At 43.7% G+C, this 16,433-nt stretch overlaps 1 protein-coding gene across 1 annotated transcript in view; it reads right to left on the bottom strand.

The window, feature by feature from the left end:
- SRD5A2 (steroid 5 alpha-reductase 2) overlaps positions 1–15,964 on the bottom strand; it is a 49,571-nt gene extending 33,607 nt beyond the window's left edge. The window contains exon 1 of the mRNA XM_004582715.3: positions 15,678–15,964. Within this exon, the coding sequence (XP_004582772.3) occupies positions 15,678–15,952 (275 nt within the window). The 5' untranslated portion in view covers positions 15,953–15,964. The remainder of the gene's footprint in view (positions 1–15,677) is intronic.
- Between the last annotated feature and the right edge of the window lie 469 nt (positions 15,965–16,433).

Genomic DNA, 16,433 nt, shown 5'->3' with positions numbered 1-16,433 from the left:
TATTTTAATCAATCAGTGATTCAATGGTATTTGCCTGACCTAAAGGCAACTCCACCATGAAAAGTGGAACAGTGATGGTGGAAGAAGGGTCATTTTGAGGCTAGAGACATTAGGACAAAGGCAGTACCTCATCACCTTTTTAATGTGGACATTAGTATTGTTAGGAAACAAGTAACAAGTCCTTGCCTTAATGATAGGAAAAGCACTTAGAGAAGAATCCTAAAATGGGTGTAGAAAAAAACAAACAAAAACTGACCATTTGGCCTGAAGTTCCTGCTTAAGCATTCAAACTAATAAGACTGTGTGCAGGTAAGCATATTCTGTTAACAGACCTGGTGATATATATCTTGAGAAGAAGGCACCCAGTGTGTGTTTGTGTGTGTGTGTGTGTGTGTGTGTGTGAGAGAGAGAGAGAGAGAGAGAGAGAGAGATAGAGAGAGAGAGAGAGAGAGAGAGAGAGAGAGAGAGAGAGGGAGAGAGAGAGAGAGAGAGAGAGAGAGAGAAGGAGAAGAGAGAGAGAGAAAGATGTTGCTGCTGAGCCATTACGCAACTCCAGGGAGCAGCAGAGAACAGGGTTTAAATGGGGGTCTTCTGCTTCAAAGTAACTCCTTCACTTCCCTCTGGAAAGGAAAATGGTGATCAATACGAACTTCAGAAAGTTCATAGAAAATAGAAGGTTTCTCTTGATGCAAAAACATTGAAATCCATGAGTACTATTTCCTTACTTTTTAATTTCAGGATAATTTCAATTTTACAAAACCAAAACCCATGCTCAATTCTCCTTCCTCTATTTGTCATAATCTGAACTTTCCCTATTGTTTTAATCCAAGCTCCCATTTCCTTCCCAGTCCTCCCAGCCTCTAAGCAGCAGCATTCTGTGTACATAAGTGAGAAAGGACATTTTTGCCTTTCTGTGTCTGGCTTACTTCACTTCAGATGGTGTCTTCCAGTTCCAACCATTTTGCTGCAAATGACAGGATTGTACTATTTCGTTATATCCAGAGTATACCATTGTGTGTATATACATCAGATTTTATCATGTGTATTCCCACAAAGCTTTTGCAGACTTCGCGTACGCATGGGTTTTTTAATGCCTTGCACCAAAATAAATTCATCATTTAGGTCTGTTTTCCATGAACTTTTTGAAGTACCCTCATACAACTGAAAAATACAACTGGAAAACCCATAAGCTCTTGAAAAGAAGTCAGGTTTGGCTTTCACACTCCTTATTCCAAGGACCTTACTGCACTCACAGCGACCAACTATTGTATTTGCTCCTCTGCCTCCCATTCGTCCTCCCTGTTTATGAGACCTTTGCTGGCCTTCAGCCTGACCTGCCTCCTTCCCCGCCATAACCTAAGGGCTAGGGGAAGCATATATCGTTCTCTCCATGCTTCTCTGCCAATCTGAACAGGAGGCGTTCCTGTCACATTGGTCGTTTTAGGCATGACATGTGACTCAATGAACCCAACAAAGTTTTGCCCGTAGTTTCTTCCAGAAATGCTTATTTCCATATGCCTTGAGTCTGAAGGGATGCAAAATCTTAGAGACTATACGTATCTTCTTGCCGTCACTGAAAGACAATCTTTAAAGTAGAGCCAATACAGGCAGAACAATGACCTGGGGAGATAAACCAGGTCCTGGTGGTATCTTTGAAACAACTGCAACAATCTGAACCTGAAGCTGGAATTTTCCAGCTATAGTTCATAAATTAAGGCTTTCCTTAAGCCTATTCATATAAGTTTTCCTGTCACTTGGAATTGAGTCCTGGCAACACTGTACACACTCTTCGGAAATCACCATCAGATTCTTCTGAGTATTAAGTGAGAAATGATAGGGTTTTAGTTTAATTGCATATAAGCATAAAATAGTTTCCCCTATATTATTTTCTATGCAGAAGAACCCCCCAGAGTGGCTTTTCCTTGTTGGAACTTCTCTGCATGCCAGAGGGCAGTGGGACAAGTCCTCTGTGTCCTTGGCTCACTTCTCAGGGCGCAAAGCGATAAATACTCATTTGTTAGTTTTGCCAGATGGTATCTGTTACGTAATGTCAGTTTTTTACTTATTAGAGAATGGGATGTACAGGCCAAGCACTAAGGTAACTAAACACAGAATGAGTCAGGTGATTCAAATCCCAAACAGCAAGGTCTCTGATGGAGAGAGAGAGAGAGACTGGGAATGCAATCAATGCCTTCCTTGAGAGCGGCAAGCCAGTTGTTTGAGCCATCATCCCTGCTGCTCTGGATCTGCATTGTTGGGAAACTGGAGTTGGGACTCAGAACCGGAAATTTAACCAAGGCACCGCAGTGTGGGAGATGGCCATTGTAACTGATATGCTCAATGCCTATTCTCCAACCTTACCATTTTTATATTTTCTTGTATGGTGAACTGAATGACGCCTGCCCCCCAAAAGGTTGTATCTACTTCCTAATCCCCAGAACTTGTGGGTATCACACTACAGAAAATACTGAATATTTTCTTAAATGGTAAAGTATGTGATTGAAAATGCATCTTGAAGGCCCAGCGGCTTAAGTCCTCACCTTGCACACACCAGGACTCTATATGAGTACCAATTCTAGCAGGTGACCCTGCTTCCCATCCAGCTTCCTGCTTATGGCCTGGGAAAGCAGCAGAGGTGGCCCAAGGCTTTGGGACCCAGCACCCACGTCGGAGGAAGAGGCTTCAGGTTCCTGGCTTCAGATCAGCTCACAACTGGCAGTGTGGTCACTCAGGGAGTGAGTTATCAGATGAAAGATCTTCCTTTCTGTCTCTTCTCCTCTCTGTATATCTGACTTTCCAACAACAACAACAAAAAATAAGAAATCTTTAAAAAAAATGGGGTGCGCTCTTGAAACAATAAACATATCCAGAAGAATTCATGTTGGTCCTAATTATAATTGTATCTATCATCAAACAGGATACACATGAGATGAGTAGAAAGACTCACAGAGAAACAGGCTATGTGAAGACAGAAGACAAAGTAAGGGAACAGCCACCAAAAGCTGGAAGAAGCAAGGATAGATTTTCCTTCCAAGTTCTCAGAGACACTGTAGGCTTGCTGGTGCCTCAGCTTCAAATTTCTGGCCTCTGCTATGGTGAGAGAGACAAAAAAAACTGTCGGTCCCTTTAAACCACTCAGCCTGAGCCTATATGACCAAAAGGAAATAGCACACCTTACTAGAGAAATATTAGAGCAAACATCTAATCAGGAAATGCCAGCACAGGGACACGGGCAACTCATATTTCCATATCTAGGTGACATGCTAAGGACTTTGCACACAAGAACTCCTTCACTATTTGTTGCAACTCTGGAAATAGATAGTATTATTATCATTATTGCTGTTGTTCTATGAAGAAGGGAACAGGCACGTCAACCTAACTGAGCCCAGGTCACACAGCTGTAAAATAGCAACTTGGGATTCTAGTCCAGGTTGCAGAAATGGCACAGTTAACTGACCAGCACTTGGCTGAACTGCAGCTTCAGAGTGGGGGAAAAAAACTGTCATCTAGTAGACATTTATCCCCATCAAAGGATCACAGCCCTGGCTGAACATCCAAAGCACCCAAGTAGTTTTAGAACCACTGAAGAGAAGAAGCACCCTGGTGACGCATCGGTCAGGATGCTGGACACAGAGTCTTAAGCAACAGTGGCTTTAAGGATCCTTCCAGGTTGTTTTAAAGATGACCACATAACGACTTCCAGTGGTAAGTTTTTTTTCTTTGTTTGCATTGCTCAGATGTTTCAGCCTCTATAGGCTATGCCCACAGTGACTGGAGTGCCAGATCCAGTAAAAGGCTCCAATCAACTAATTCCCTTTCTTTCCCTGTAATGGAGCTGACCCATTTCTATGAAAGGCTGCTCATGAGGAAACTGCAATGTAGAGCCTACCGAGGAATCAAACTTCTCTTTGAGTGCTGAGGGAACTGGGACAGGGAATAAAAAAGTGCAGAGGAATCAGGGAAGCATTTCCAGAACCCATTCTAGCCAATAACTGGAGATTTTAAAACCTTACCTTTCAAAATGGGCTAGCACAGTGGCTCAACAAGTTAGTCCTCTATTTGCAAGCACTAACATCCCATATGGGCACTGGTTCATATACTGGCTGCTCCACTTGTAATCCTGCTCCCTGCTTGTAGGCTTGGAAAGCAGCAGAGGATAGCCGAAAGCCGTGGGCCCCTGCACCCACAAGAAAGACCTAGAAAAGGTTCCCAAGCTCCTGGCTTCAGATCAACTCAGCTCCGGTTGTTTCCTGTCATTTGTAGAGTGAACCAGTGAGTGGAAAATCTTTGTCCGTCTCTCCTTCTCTCTGTAAATTCACTTTTCAAGTAAAAATAACCTTAAATAATAAAAATAATAATCCAGAAGGGGACAGCGGTGGTAGAGGGGACATCTTATTTTGGGGACTTCCCTAGAACACAATAGCTGTTATTGCTTTTAAAACAGAACCAATTTCTGGCTATTCTGTACAGCAATTCACAGCCGTGAGAGAACTCCCATAGCCCACTCCAGGCCTGACACAGGTCAGTTTTGCCAGGCTAGCAATATAAAGAATTTGAGAAGCAAGACCCTAAGCAAACTACACATCTGCACATAGCAGTGGATTTCAAAACTTTTCAGCTATGGATCACTTTCTCCAGTTGGAATCTTATTATTTGGAAGGTCAATGTGCACAAAACATATGAGAAGTGCTTCCAGACTGGAAAAGAACATGGGCCTCCCTCCTTAGCCAGACCCTAGGCATAGGGAAGCACAATGAGCCCTCGGCTACAAGAATCCGTCTTGTTAACCCTTGAATTGCCCTCACCCAAACCACACCTGATCCTACCCCTTGATTCCTCCTTCTTATATTTGCTTCCTACTGCTGCTTTATGAAACAGTGGCTAAACCAACTTCTAAAACAATTCTAGAAAATATTTATCTCACAGTTCTGGAAGCAAGAAATCCAAAGTCAAGGGGTTGTGGCACTGTGCTCCCTCTAAGTTGCTTGACTTGAACTTCCGGTGATGCCAGAAACACCAGGCATTTCTCGGCTTGCAGTGGCATTACTCACCTTTCTACCTCTGTCCTCACATGGCCACCTTTACACTGTCTCTCCTCTTCAAAAAATGCCAATAATGGATTTATGACCCACCCTAATCCAGTATGCCTCCGTCTCTTTTTTTATGTATTTATTTTGAAATCCAAAGTTAAAGTGAGGTCTTCCATCCACCAGTTCACTCCCCATTAAAGGCCACAAGAACTGGATCAGGCTGAAGCTAGGAGCCAGGGTCTTCATCTGGGACTCACACGTGAGTGACAGGTGTCCAAACACTTGGACCATCTCCCTCTGCTTTTCCCAAACTCATTAGCAGGGAAATGGATTACAAGTGGACCAGCCCAGACATGAACCAGCATCCATATATGGGGTTAACAGAGTCACAAGTGGCGATTTAATGTGCTATTCCACATATTTATAGTCTTGAGATTTTTTTTTAATTTTTTGGAAAGTCAAAGTCACAGACAGCAGAGGGAGAGAGAGAAATCTTCCATCATCTGGCTCACTCCCCAAATGGCAGCAACTACCAGAGCTGAGCCAATCCGAAGCCAGGAATCAAGAGGGTACAGAGGCCCAAGGGTCTGGGCCATCCTCCACTGCTTTCCTAGGTCATAAGCAGGGAGCTAGATGGGAAATAGAGCAGCTGGGACACAAACTAATGCACATTTGGCACACTGGCACCATAAGCAGAAGTTTAACATACTACAACAGAGGGGCTCTAGCCCCTCAGATCTCTTACTTAAATATATCTTTTCTATTTACTGGAAAGGCAGAGTGACAGAGCAGAGAGACAGAGAAAGTGACTGTCCACCTTCCCAAATGGCCATCATAGTCAGGACTTACCACAAGTGGCATCTGCTACATAACAATCATAGCCCAGTATGGCCTCATCTAAACTAATTACATCTGTAAAGGGCCTTTGAGAGGTCCACTAGTCAACCCAGTACATAGCTCTATTTTTACCTCTGAATGCATCCACGTGGATAGACAGCAACATACAGGCCGGTCTTCCGCTGGATACCCATGGCTCTGCCTGCTGGTTTTCATCAGCATCTATTGCCTAATGTTCAGGCCTCCACAACTGCCTGATCTCCAGGCTCCAGACATCAGCATTCTAACCTGATCTGCTGCAACCAAAGCTCAGAATGGAACAGTTCCTTGCATATTTTCCAGAATTCAACCAGGACAAAGTCATCTGCAGAAAATCCTACAGTGTCTTTCCAGTAAAGGAAAAATCTCCCTGGAAATGCCAATTTGAACCCTTCACTCTCCCCTCTTTCTTATTTTTTAGGCTACCGTTCCATAGACTCAGAGATTTCCCTCACCTCCCCATTTTCTCTCCCACCAGTGCTGGTTTTCCCTATACTATTACAAGAATATAGTCCTTTCACAACAGTCACAAGTTCATCACTCTGCTATTTAAATGTACACTGCCACTGTAAGTACAGACAATTGTGAAAGTCCAGCATCCCATTGTCAAGATATATTTAACAGTTTCAATGGGAGTCCATTTTTTTATTCGTATCCCTTCTTCCTAATGACGGTTAATATAATTTTTTGAAAAGTATTCCTTACTGTTGTGCCAGACTTCCTTTTTATTTTCAAATCCCCTTTATTCTCTGAAAATTTCAACATAGATTTGAATAGAGGAAAAGATTTTAATATGTATTCCATTTTAATTATTCCCAATTAGCTTTCCCAAATAAGTATAAAAAGACTTACAGCCATAAACACAGATATATAAAGTTTTCATGATGATGTGACATTTACAGAAAAAAACAGGCAAATGAAAATGAAAGGTATAAAAAGCAACATAGATTCTAACTAAGGTTAGCACCCAAATTGAATGTCAACCAGTTATATATACTTGCTAGAATAGGACAAAAAATTAACTTTTATAAATCCATGGACATGTAACTTTCTAGTAACCGACTGTAAGTGTCCAGAGTAAAAAAACCAACATACACAAACACAATCCAGTTGTTTAGTGGGGACTTCATGGCTTCTAATTTGAGACCAGAAAGAAGTTTATTCCTTAGACTTTCATAGGAAAGGCCACTAAGCCATACTACAAATAACATCCCTACAGAAATTTACAGGCATTTCTCCAAATGACCTATATAAGGGCTGGGCCATCAGTGGGAGTGGATTGGAATTTACATCCAAAAGAGAAAGAACCAGAGCAAGGTAAAACTATGCATAAGAAGAAATGTGGTGCTAGGTCAAGTGCCAAGTTGAGTTGGTGAAGTTCAGGGGATCATCATCTATTTAGCTCGGAATCTTAAGAAGAGTTACTAGTGAGGCCAGTTTACAGTAGAACTTTGAGAGAACTTTAGTCAAAGCACCACTGTGTCTTTTCCCTAATCTGCAGCAAAACAATGAGAGAGTACTTCAAACATTGCTGCACTTCAAACATTGCTGCATCAACAGAACAAATCTCTTCCCTCCTCCATCTGCATGCCAAAGAATACACTTCCAATCACTAAGTCCAGCCCTAAAGAGAAATCTCAAAGAGGTACAGGGTTAGCAGAGAGAATGAGGAAGAGATCCCCCATCCATAGACTCTTTCTTCAAAAGCCTGGAACAGCCAGGGATAGGCCAGGGTTGCTGGGGATGAAACTGGAAGCCAAGAACTTAACCCAGGTCTGTATGTGGATGGAAGGAACTGAATCGCTTGAGTAATTATTGTTGCCAACTGGAGTCCACAAGGCACTGAATTAGGAACCAGATCTGCATTCCCCTCCAGTGTGCTACTCTGCCTCTGTAATCAGCATCTTAAATGCCCAGCTCAGTTTCCCAATTTTAAAAAGTGCAAAGGCAATGCATTGGAGAAAAATTGTGTTTCTAACAAATTTTACTAGAATAAGTGGCTGTTCAAAATCATAAGAAACAAACAGGAAAATTAGATTCATTAAAATTTAAAATTTCAGTGACATTCTGGGATCTGGCTGTTGCATAGAGCCCTTATTTGCACTTCTGAGAAACCAGTTTTTGCTTTTTATTTGTTTGTTTGATTCTTTTCTTTCTCCTTCTCCTTTTTTTTTTTTTTTTTTTTTGTTATTATTGTCTGCTTGTCATGTGGTGTTATTGTTACTTAATGGAGAGTTAAACCAAGGAAATGAGTTTATTAATTTAAAATTGCAGTTTTCAATTAAGAGGATTGAAAAAAAACAGGACACAAACTGGGAGCAAGTAATTGCTAAGAATTTGGGCAGTAGGGCCAGTGCTTTGGCAAAGTGAGGCAAGCTACCACCTGCAACATCAGAATTCCATAGAGGCACTAATTGCTCCACTTCAGATCCAGCTCCCTCCTGATGGGCCTGGGAAAACAGCAAAAAATTGGCCAAATCCTTGGGCCCTTGTTCCCATATGGAAGACAAGAAAGAAACTCTGGCCTCCTGACTTCATTCTGACAGTCTGGGCCACTACAGCTATTTGAGCAGTAAACCATCAGATGGGAAATTCATTCATTCATTCTCTCTCCCTCTCTCTCCCCTCTTCCTCCTTCTCTCTCTCTCCTTTCTCTCTCTATCTCTCTCACACACAATCCCTCTCTTGCTCTCCCTATAACTCTTGCTTTAAAATTCTAAAAAAAAAAATTCTTAAAAGAAACATGGGTATTAAAACAGTAGTATCTAGTATAAAACCTTTCAAAATTCAGTAAAAAAAAAATACACTGTGCATTTGGATTTCTTTATTAGACACTTAACTTTGAACAGGTAAAGAACACTGGCTGACAGACTGAAGAACAGAGTGGATATGTTTTCCAGGATAGAATTAAGACCACACTCTACTACTTGAAGAAGACAGAGAAGTAGAAATCATACACACACACTTAAAAAAAGTTGAAATGCCTCACAGTCAAACTGAAAAAAAATATCATAAAACATTTACCCTATTCTGTTCACAATAATGCCTAGGTTGGTTTTGACAGCACAGAACAAGCAGAAGGGAACAATTTTGAAAATGACCCAGACCCTGCGTTTAGGCTGGGATAGCACAATATACATATGGAAAATGTTTGGAATTAAAAAGTAGAAAGTTGGCTCAAACTCTATTTTTGGACTACAGCATAATTCTAAGTCATGGATCACCAGATGAGCCCCTTTACCTGACACTACATCACTTTCCATCCACAAGTCAGGGAATGGCCTGTCGTACGGGGACCAACTCCAAAACCTGCCTTCCCAAACTCACTGTACTTCCCCCACCCACCCAAGTGCCATGCTGCAACACCAAGTAACAATGATCTCAAGGGCAAACTGAGATAAGCAATGTGAAGCACAGAACTTAATGCCTGGAACACCCAGAGCCCAATAAATATTGACTTCCCTTTCCCTTTCTCCCTCTCTCATAACCAGATGGAAGGCAAATTGGACTGCTGGCCTCAGTTCAGAGGTTTTCAAAATTTAAAGCTGAGTCTTACCACAAACTCCAGAGTTGGGCACAGAAACATTTGGAAGCAACTGAATTCAAAACTTTCATATCCCCTTTGCCATACATGCAAGGCAGAACACTGGGGAGTGGAAAGCACCTTGGTTACAAAAGCAAGTCACCAGCCCCTGACAAAAACCAGTGGGAAGATGCCACTTGTACACTGTGTAGGAACAATGCATATGGATGCTCCCCACTTCCACTTGCAAAGGGCCTTTTATCAGGAACATCCCTGTGGGTCTTTCCACTCTCCTTCACCCAGTCCTCCAGTCCTCCAAAAGAATGGGTCCATTTGAGCACAGGCCCTCTCACAGAGTGAGCGTTCATCAGCCTGTATCCAGCTCAGTCGTCTTTTCAGAACTGCTACCACTGCAAGAGCCCTGCAGGTGTTGCTGATTAATTCTGAAGTGCAATGTTGGGAGGACATGTGATCCAACATCACACTCACAAACCACCTTAGCAGGAGCAAGGATGGTAATCACCTTTCTCTCATTGTTGAATTGCCCAGTCTATCACTCAGTTCATTCTAAATGGGATACTGAAGAAGGTTGACCTTTAGGATCCCTTGAAAAAAAAACTCAACCCACCCATCCGTCCCATGAACACTCAAACACAGACCAGTCCCGGACCCCCGGCACCCCCACAGGCAGAATCCTGGTCCCCTGTGATGATTTCTCCCACCCATCTGCTGTGCTCAGGGTAGCATACTGGGTCACACCTGAAAGACTGGGAGGCTCCCAGTGATGCAGCTCTTGCTGTAGAAGACAAGCACCAGGTGCAGTGCCTCTTCACAGCTCACGTCAGATCCAGCAGAGTTCTGAGTAGGCAGAGCTTTGATAAAGATCAGGAGTCCCAAGTTCAAACCCCATTCTGCCCCTTTCTTGCCATGTAACTTGGTACAAATCCCTTTGCCAGTCTGGATCCCCTTTTCCCTATTTTGTTTGTGTTCTTAAGCAATATTAAGTTAGGTTTAAAATGAGCAAGCTGGTCTTTTCTTCAATGTGGTAAAGTGAAATGAACAAGAATGCCAAACCTTATTTACATATTTGGCAAACACAGCCCTATATTTTTCAGACGTGCTTATGATGTCATTCCATTTAGGATGAATACTGAAAGTCTCTTATTGCTTCCCATTAGGATTCAAATAAAGGACTTGGAACCCAAGAATTTTCAAAAAAAAATATTTGTCTCCAAGTTTTCACTTTCAAAAGAGTAGATTTTCTAAAATATGTCCATTGCTTTGCTATAAAATTTGGCTAAATTTTATTATGGAATTACCATGACACTGAGTGTAAAACAATAATATTTACAGTTTTCTTAAGGATGGGGAATCGGTGTTCAAAAAAAATAAAAGAGAGAGAGAGAGAGAGAGAGAGGGGGGGGGGATTAACCCAAAGGCCAAACATTATGTACTGGCTGTATTTACAAATAAAGTTTTATTGGAATACCACCATACTCATATGTTTAAAAGATGTCAATGGCTGCTTTTCTGCTCTAACAGCAAAGGTGAACTATTACAGTCTAAAATAGCTAATTCTTGGCATTTTACAGAAAATGGCTGATCCTCATTTTAAAACATCCTTCAGTCTTAATTGATCCAAATTATGCCTCATGAATGTGCTAGACACATGACTCAGTCATGACAACAATGGTGCTTACTGAGTCTCAGCTTTTCTTAGTGACAGGAGAGAGTTGTCCAGTGTTGCCATGCGGGCACTGAGTAGCGCTCTGATTCTCAACCATGAGCAATTCCTTAGGAGCTTTGATTATTTCTGAATATAGGCCACCTGGGGTCTGGCATTGTGGCAGAATGGGTTACATCACTGCCTGTGACCCTGGTATCTCACACCCAAGTGCTAGCTCAAGTGCTAGATGCTCTGCTGCCCATCTAGTTCTCTGCTGTTGTGCCTGGGAAAGCAGCAGAAAATGACCCAAGAGCTTGGGCCCCGCCACTCACACAGGAGCCCCTGACACAGTTCCAGGCTTCTGGCTTCAACTTGCACCAGCCCTGGCCATTATCATCATTTAGGGAGTAATCCAGAAGACAGAAGATTCTCATTCACTCTCTCTCTCTCTCTCATTCCCTCTCTCTCTCCTTCCTCCCTTTGTCACTCTGCCTTTCAGCTAAATCTTCCTTAAGACACCTGTACATCTTATGAACTAAGAGCAGCATTGGTAGGGGTCCATGAAGAGATTCGAGTTCCCAATCACCACTTGTCCCTGACTCAACCACTCACCTATGACTCTTATAAAGTGAACACATTGAACAAAGCCTGATTCCTAAAACAGAAAACCATGACCCAGCATGGGAATTCTTCCCAGACTGGCTGTGACAAAAGCCCAAGGCCCTTCATCACAATCAGATTTACAAAGAAGGAGCTTGGGTTCAGCCTGTTAGCCTAGTCGCTAAAGTCCTCACCTTGCAGGCACTGGGATACCATATGGGCACCGGTTCTAATCCCAGTGGACCCACTTCCATCCAGCTCCCTGCTTGCGGCCTGGGAAAGCAGTCAAAGATGGCCCAAAGCCTTGGGACCCTGCACCCATGTGGGAAACCCAGAAGAGGCTCCTGGCTTCTAACTTCGAATCAGCGTAGCTCCAGCCATTGCGGCTTCTTGGGGAGTGAATCAGTGGATGGAAGATCTTCCTCTCCGTCTCTCCTTCTCTCTATATATCTGACTTTCCAAGAAAAGTAAAATAAATCTTAAAACAAAAAAAAGAAAGAAAAGGCAATTCAGACAGGCTTCCTGGAGGAAGTGAAGCCTGACCTGCATCTCACAGCACAAGGAAGAATTCCTGCTGCTAGAGAGTGAACCCCCCAAATAAAGCAGGACGGTAGCTGACTGAGGCCTTGTTGGGCTAAGCACACTGAGAATGTGTTTCAGCATCAACAGCTCAAGAATGAGCCCTCTGACTTCAGATTCTGAGGTGTACATTTCACGCTGCTTTTGGGTTCAGGAAAATCATGCTAGTCAGCACCTTTAATTATCTGAGATTCTTCTCTTTGTCACCCAATGACTAAGGTTACATCTAACTTTGAAGACAACACAACTTTGGACATCACAACTCTGTGGCAATGGCAACAATAAATCAGAGAGCTGGGGCAAAGGATCATTCCAGGGCTGTAGTCCAGGTCAACAAGTGGAGAGAAAAGCCTGACTTCAAATGACATTGGCAGTGGGACTGGGCAGCATGCTTAGACAGCAGCATTTGCACATGGTTGAACAACCCAAACAAGTACAATAGATCCTGAAAGGAGAATTATCTGAGTTGATCTAGTCATGCAACCTCAGCAATACCAGTTCCTAAGTACTCACCAGCTCTCACAGTCATTGCATACTCGTGTTGTATGTAGTGTTCATTCTGACATCAGACAGCCAATGATGCAAACCAGAACTTAGTACACTGGAGATGCAGCCATAAAGATAAGACACCAGAACCCCTTGCCCCATGGGACTTACGTGCCAGTGTGTCTGCCCTATGCTGAGAAAAACGTGATGAGATTTGACTTCTATCCCAAGAGACATCTTGCAGACAGAACCCAAGCCAGGCTTCCTCCCTCCTGGCAGCTTGCCCCTCCCTCCCAAGCTCTGGATCACAACAAACATCCCAGAATAAAGCCAACACAACCTCGTGCTTTTCTTCTTGGTGCCCCTTCATTGTGCAGCCAAATGATTCCTAAAACCTCAAGGCAGACACACACCAAGGCCCTCAAGAATATGCAGAAGCTTCGGGCCACATCTGGGAATCCTGACTAATAAAACAGTTCCTGCTTCTGCAGAGAATTTATATACAACAATTCATACCACTTCTGTATATGAGCTGGACAAAAAATATAAAGTAAATGTCCAACCATAACTGAATGGTTACATGAATTAATTTTATGTGAGATGAAATAATAAGCAGCTGTTAAGGTGATATAAAGATTCTATGAGTATGTGGAAAATGCCATAAAATGTTAGATAATTGAGTAACCACTATATATAAACCACTATATATCTGATATGACAAATACGTAAATATCTACTCAGAAAAATAAAAGACTTGATGAAAATATACCCAAACAGTAACACCTAATATACTTAGATGCTAAAACCGGGAATTTTTTTCTGTATTTGTATATTCTATTTTACTTCATTGATCATGACTTTTTATACTTTAAAAATAATTTCCAATCTATGCATACTTTTTTTGAGAGCAAGCAGGAGGTAGCAAGAACAAGCATTGAACATTCCTCCTTGGAAGTAAGAGTCTGAAATACAAATTCTAACTTGTCGGGTTTGAACTCATTGTGAAACTCTAACCACAGGCATGTTATTCAATCTTGCCTGAGTTTCTCACCTAACAACAGAGATGGAAGTATTGGCCACTGTATAATGGCTTGGTGTGGGGGCAGTAAGCAGAAACTCACTGAGGGATTAGCACAGAGTTGAGTTCCCAGTAAGCATTCAAAACAACAGCCCACAACATAAGTAAATAAATAAACAAGAGTTCAAACACAAACAAGGTAGACAAACCCCATATCTGATGCAGGGGAATGAATAACTTGAACGTGCCTTCCGCTGGCCATTTTCCCTCACACAAAGCTGATCCCCAAATGTTTTACAATGTCTTCAAATTCCCCCTGAAGAGCAGCATGAAGGTAATTCATCTCATGGATAGTTACTCCGCTGCTTTCTCTCTTTAATCTACTGGTTGTAATTCATTGTGCAAAGTGCCTTTTTGGTAAAAAAAAAAAAAAAAAAAAAAAAAGTCTAAAAAATTCATGTTAATAGGATTGTCAGAAAAAAACTAGCCATTATCACTCTGAGATGAAATGACCTCATAATAGTGTTTAGATTGCTGATAGTAGCTCATATGAAAAGAACTCTCAGTACAGTCACAGTTTCTAGTCAAAACTCTGGTCAAAGAAAAAAAAAATACACATTCTTCTCCTAAATCAGCAACATTAATCAAAAGCTGCTTTCTCACCTCTGATATCCAACATCCGCTTTTCTTTGAAACTATATCGAACGAACAAAAATTTTGGTTCATCATGCTTGCCAACACGTATCTTTTTTAAAGAGAGGTTGGTTAAAATTCCATGGATTTTAAATCCTACTCAATTAAAAGATCCAGGAGACAGAAATAAAATTAGGAGAGAAAAGGTTGAAATTCATATCTGAGTTCCCATTCCTTGAAATCGGGCATCTCTTGTCGCTTGTGTGTGAGAGGCATTCTTCAACGTAAGCTCTAATCTAAATTGCTTTGCTCTTGGGACCCGGGGGTCAGTCTATTGAAAGTAAAGTAGTGTTTCTGTCTGAGGGCTTAGTCCAGTTTGGCGACTTTATTCTGCCAGGGGCTCTGTCTCCCCTCTGTCCTGCCCAGACTTGGAGTATCTATCCACCCTGAACCAGGAGACATGCAAGTTCAGACTGGAACCTCGCCAGCCACTGGCTGTATCAGCAGCTTACAGCTACATAACCTGAATCAGACCCACTCCCTGCCTGTAAGGTGGACGCAGTGCTTAATTTGCCACAGAGTTACAGTGGGATTACACGAGACAAGGAGACACTAAATGGTGAGGCACTGCAGGCAAGGAACAAGCTGTTTTCCTCCCCCTCCTCTAAGAGTCCCCCACAGTGATTTTGCAGATCCCAATGCCCTTCGCTTCCCTTCCTGCCTTTCCTTTCCCCAGGTGAGACAGCTAAATTCTGAGCTTGGAATTTCCCATTTAGAAGCACATTGGAGCTCCACGCTGATTCCCAATTTAAGTTCCAAGTACTGGTTGCTAAGTTAGTGGTGAGTGTGTCCCCGATTCACTTTCCCATCTCTTTAGTCCCCGTCTCTCTTCTCAGGCCCGCCAAGACTAAGTGGATCAGACTTCTGCCCCGTTGGCTACAGGGAGTGCCAACATTGAGATTCTTAAGTCAAACTATCTGCCCACACTTGGCAACAGCTACGTGGAGCTGAAAGGGGTGATGTGGGAGCTCCTACCAGCAGCTAACCTCCTCCCTGTGGCAGCCAGAGGAGGGACATGGTCCCTGGTGCCGGAGGCTTGGGGAAGGCGGCCTCTGTCCCAGGACCCCTTCCATTCTGCCGCATCCAGCCCGCCCCTAGACACCCGTGCAGCTCTCCGCGATGCCTCTGCTCTCTCCTCGGTGTGCACCGCCCGCGTGCTTCGCCAGAGCTCCTGGACGGTCCTGGGCTCCCGCAAGGAAACGCTACCTGTGAAAGTAATGTGCGCAGAAGAGACCCAGGAGCACAGTGCTAGGAGGTCCGAAGAGAGAGAGGGGCTGTTGGGCCAGGATGCCCGCGGACACCGCGAAGGAGGGCAGCTCCTGAAGAAACCAGGCAGCGCGGGCTGGCAGACTGGTAGCCAGGCTCTCCAGGTGCTTCCCGTAGCTCGAAGGCTTTGCTAGGTACAGGTTCCAGGCCCCCAGGACAGTCAAAGTGACGCTGCCTGCCAGCACCGCCGGGCTTTGCTGGCATGGAACAGACATCGTCCTGTGTTCCCCGCCAGCGGTCATTGCGTTCAGAGCAGAGCGTAGCCCCCACGGCCCCTTTATGGAGCACGAGACACCACCCCGAGTCCGCCCCCTTTGGCCTCGGCTCCCGCCCCTCCAGCGTGCCTCCCACCTTGGCCGATGAGCTCTGGCTCTACTCAGCCGCGTGCCCCAAGCGCAGAGGGCTGGCGCCTCCGGATGCAACAAGCGCAGAAGGGGAGGACCAAGGAGCGACCGGAAAGCATCCTGTGCCGTTGCCAGTACACCCTGGCTTCTCCCCACCACTCTCCAGACTGCCCTTTGATCACCTGTCCCTCAGCCATCACTCTGCTATTTCAACTTCTGAGGCTAAGAAATCAGAAGAGAAAACCACTGCGAAGACTTAACCGGGGTTACTCTGCCGGCTGATACCCAGGTCCTGTGCCGTTAACCCGCCAATCCCTGCCCCGTCACCCTCCGTCACCCTCATCCCCACTTC

The sequence above is a fragment of the Ochotona princeps genome, chromosome 8 (assembly GCF_030435755.1).
Source record: "Ochotona princeps isolate mOchPri1 chromosome 8, mOchPri1.hap1, whole genome shotgun sequence".
Classification (NCBI taxonomy): Eukaryota; Metazoa; Chordata; class Mammalia; order Lagomorpha; family Ochotonidae; genus Ochotona; species Ochotona princeps.
The sequence above is the reverse complement of the archived record's forward strand: the minus strand, read 5'-3'. Positions and strand labels throughout refer to the sequence as shown.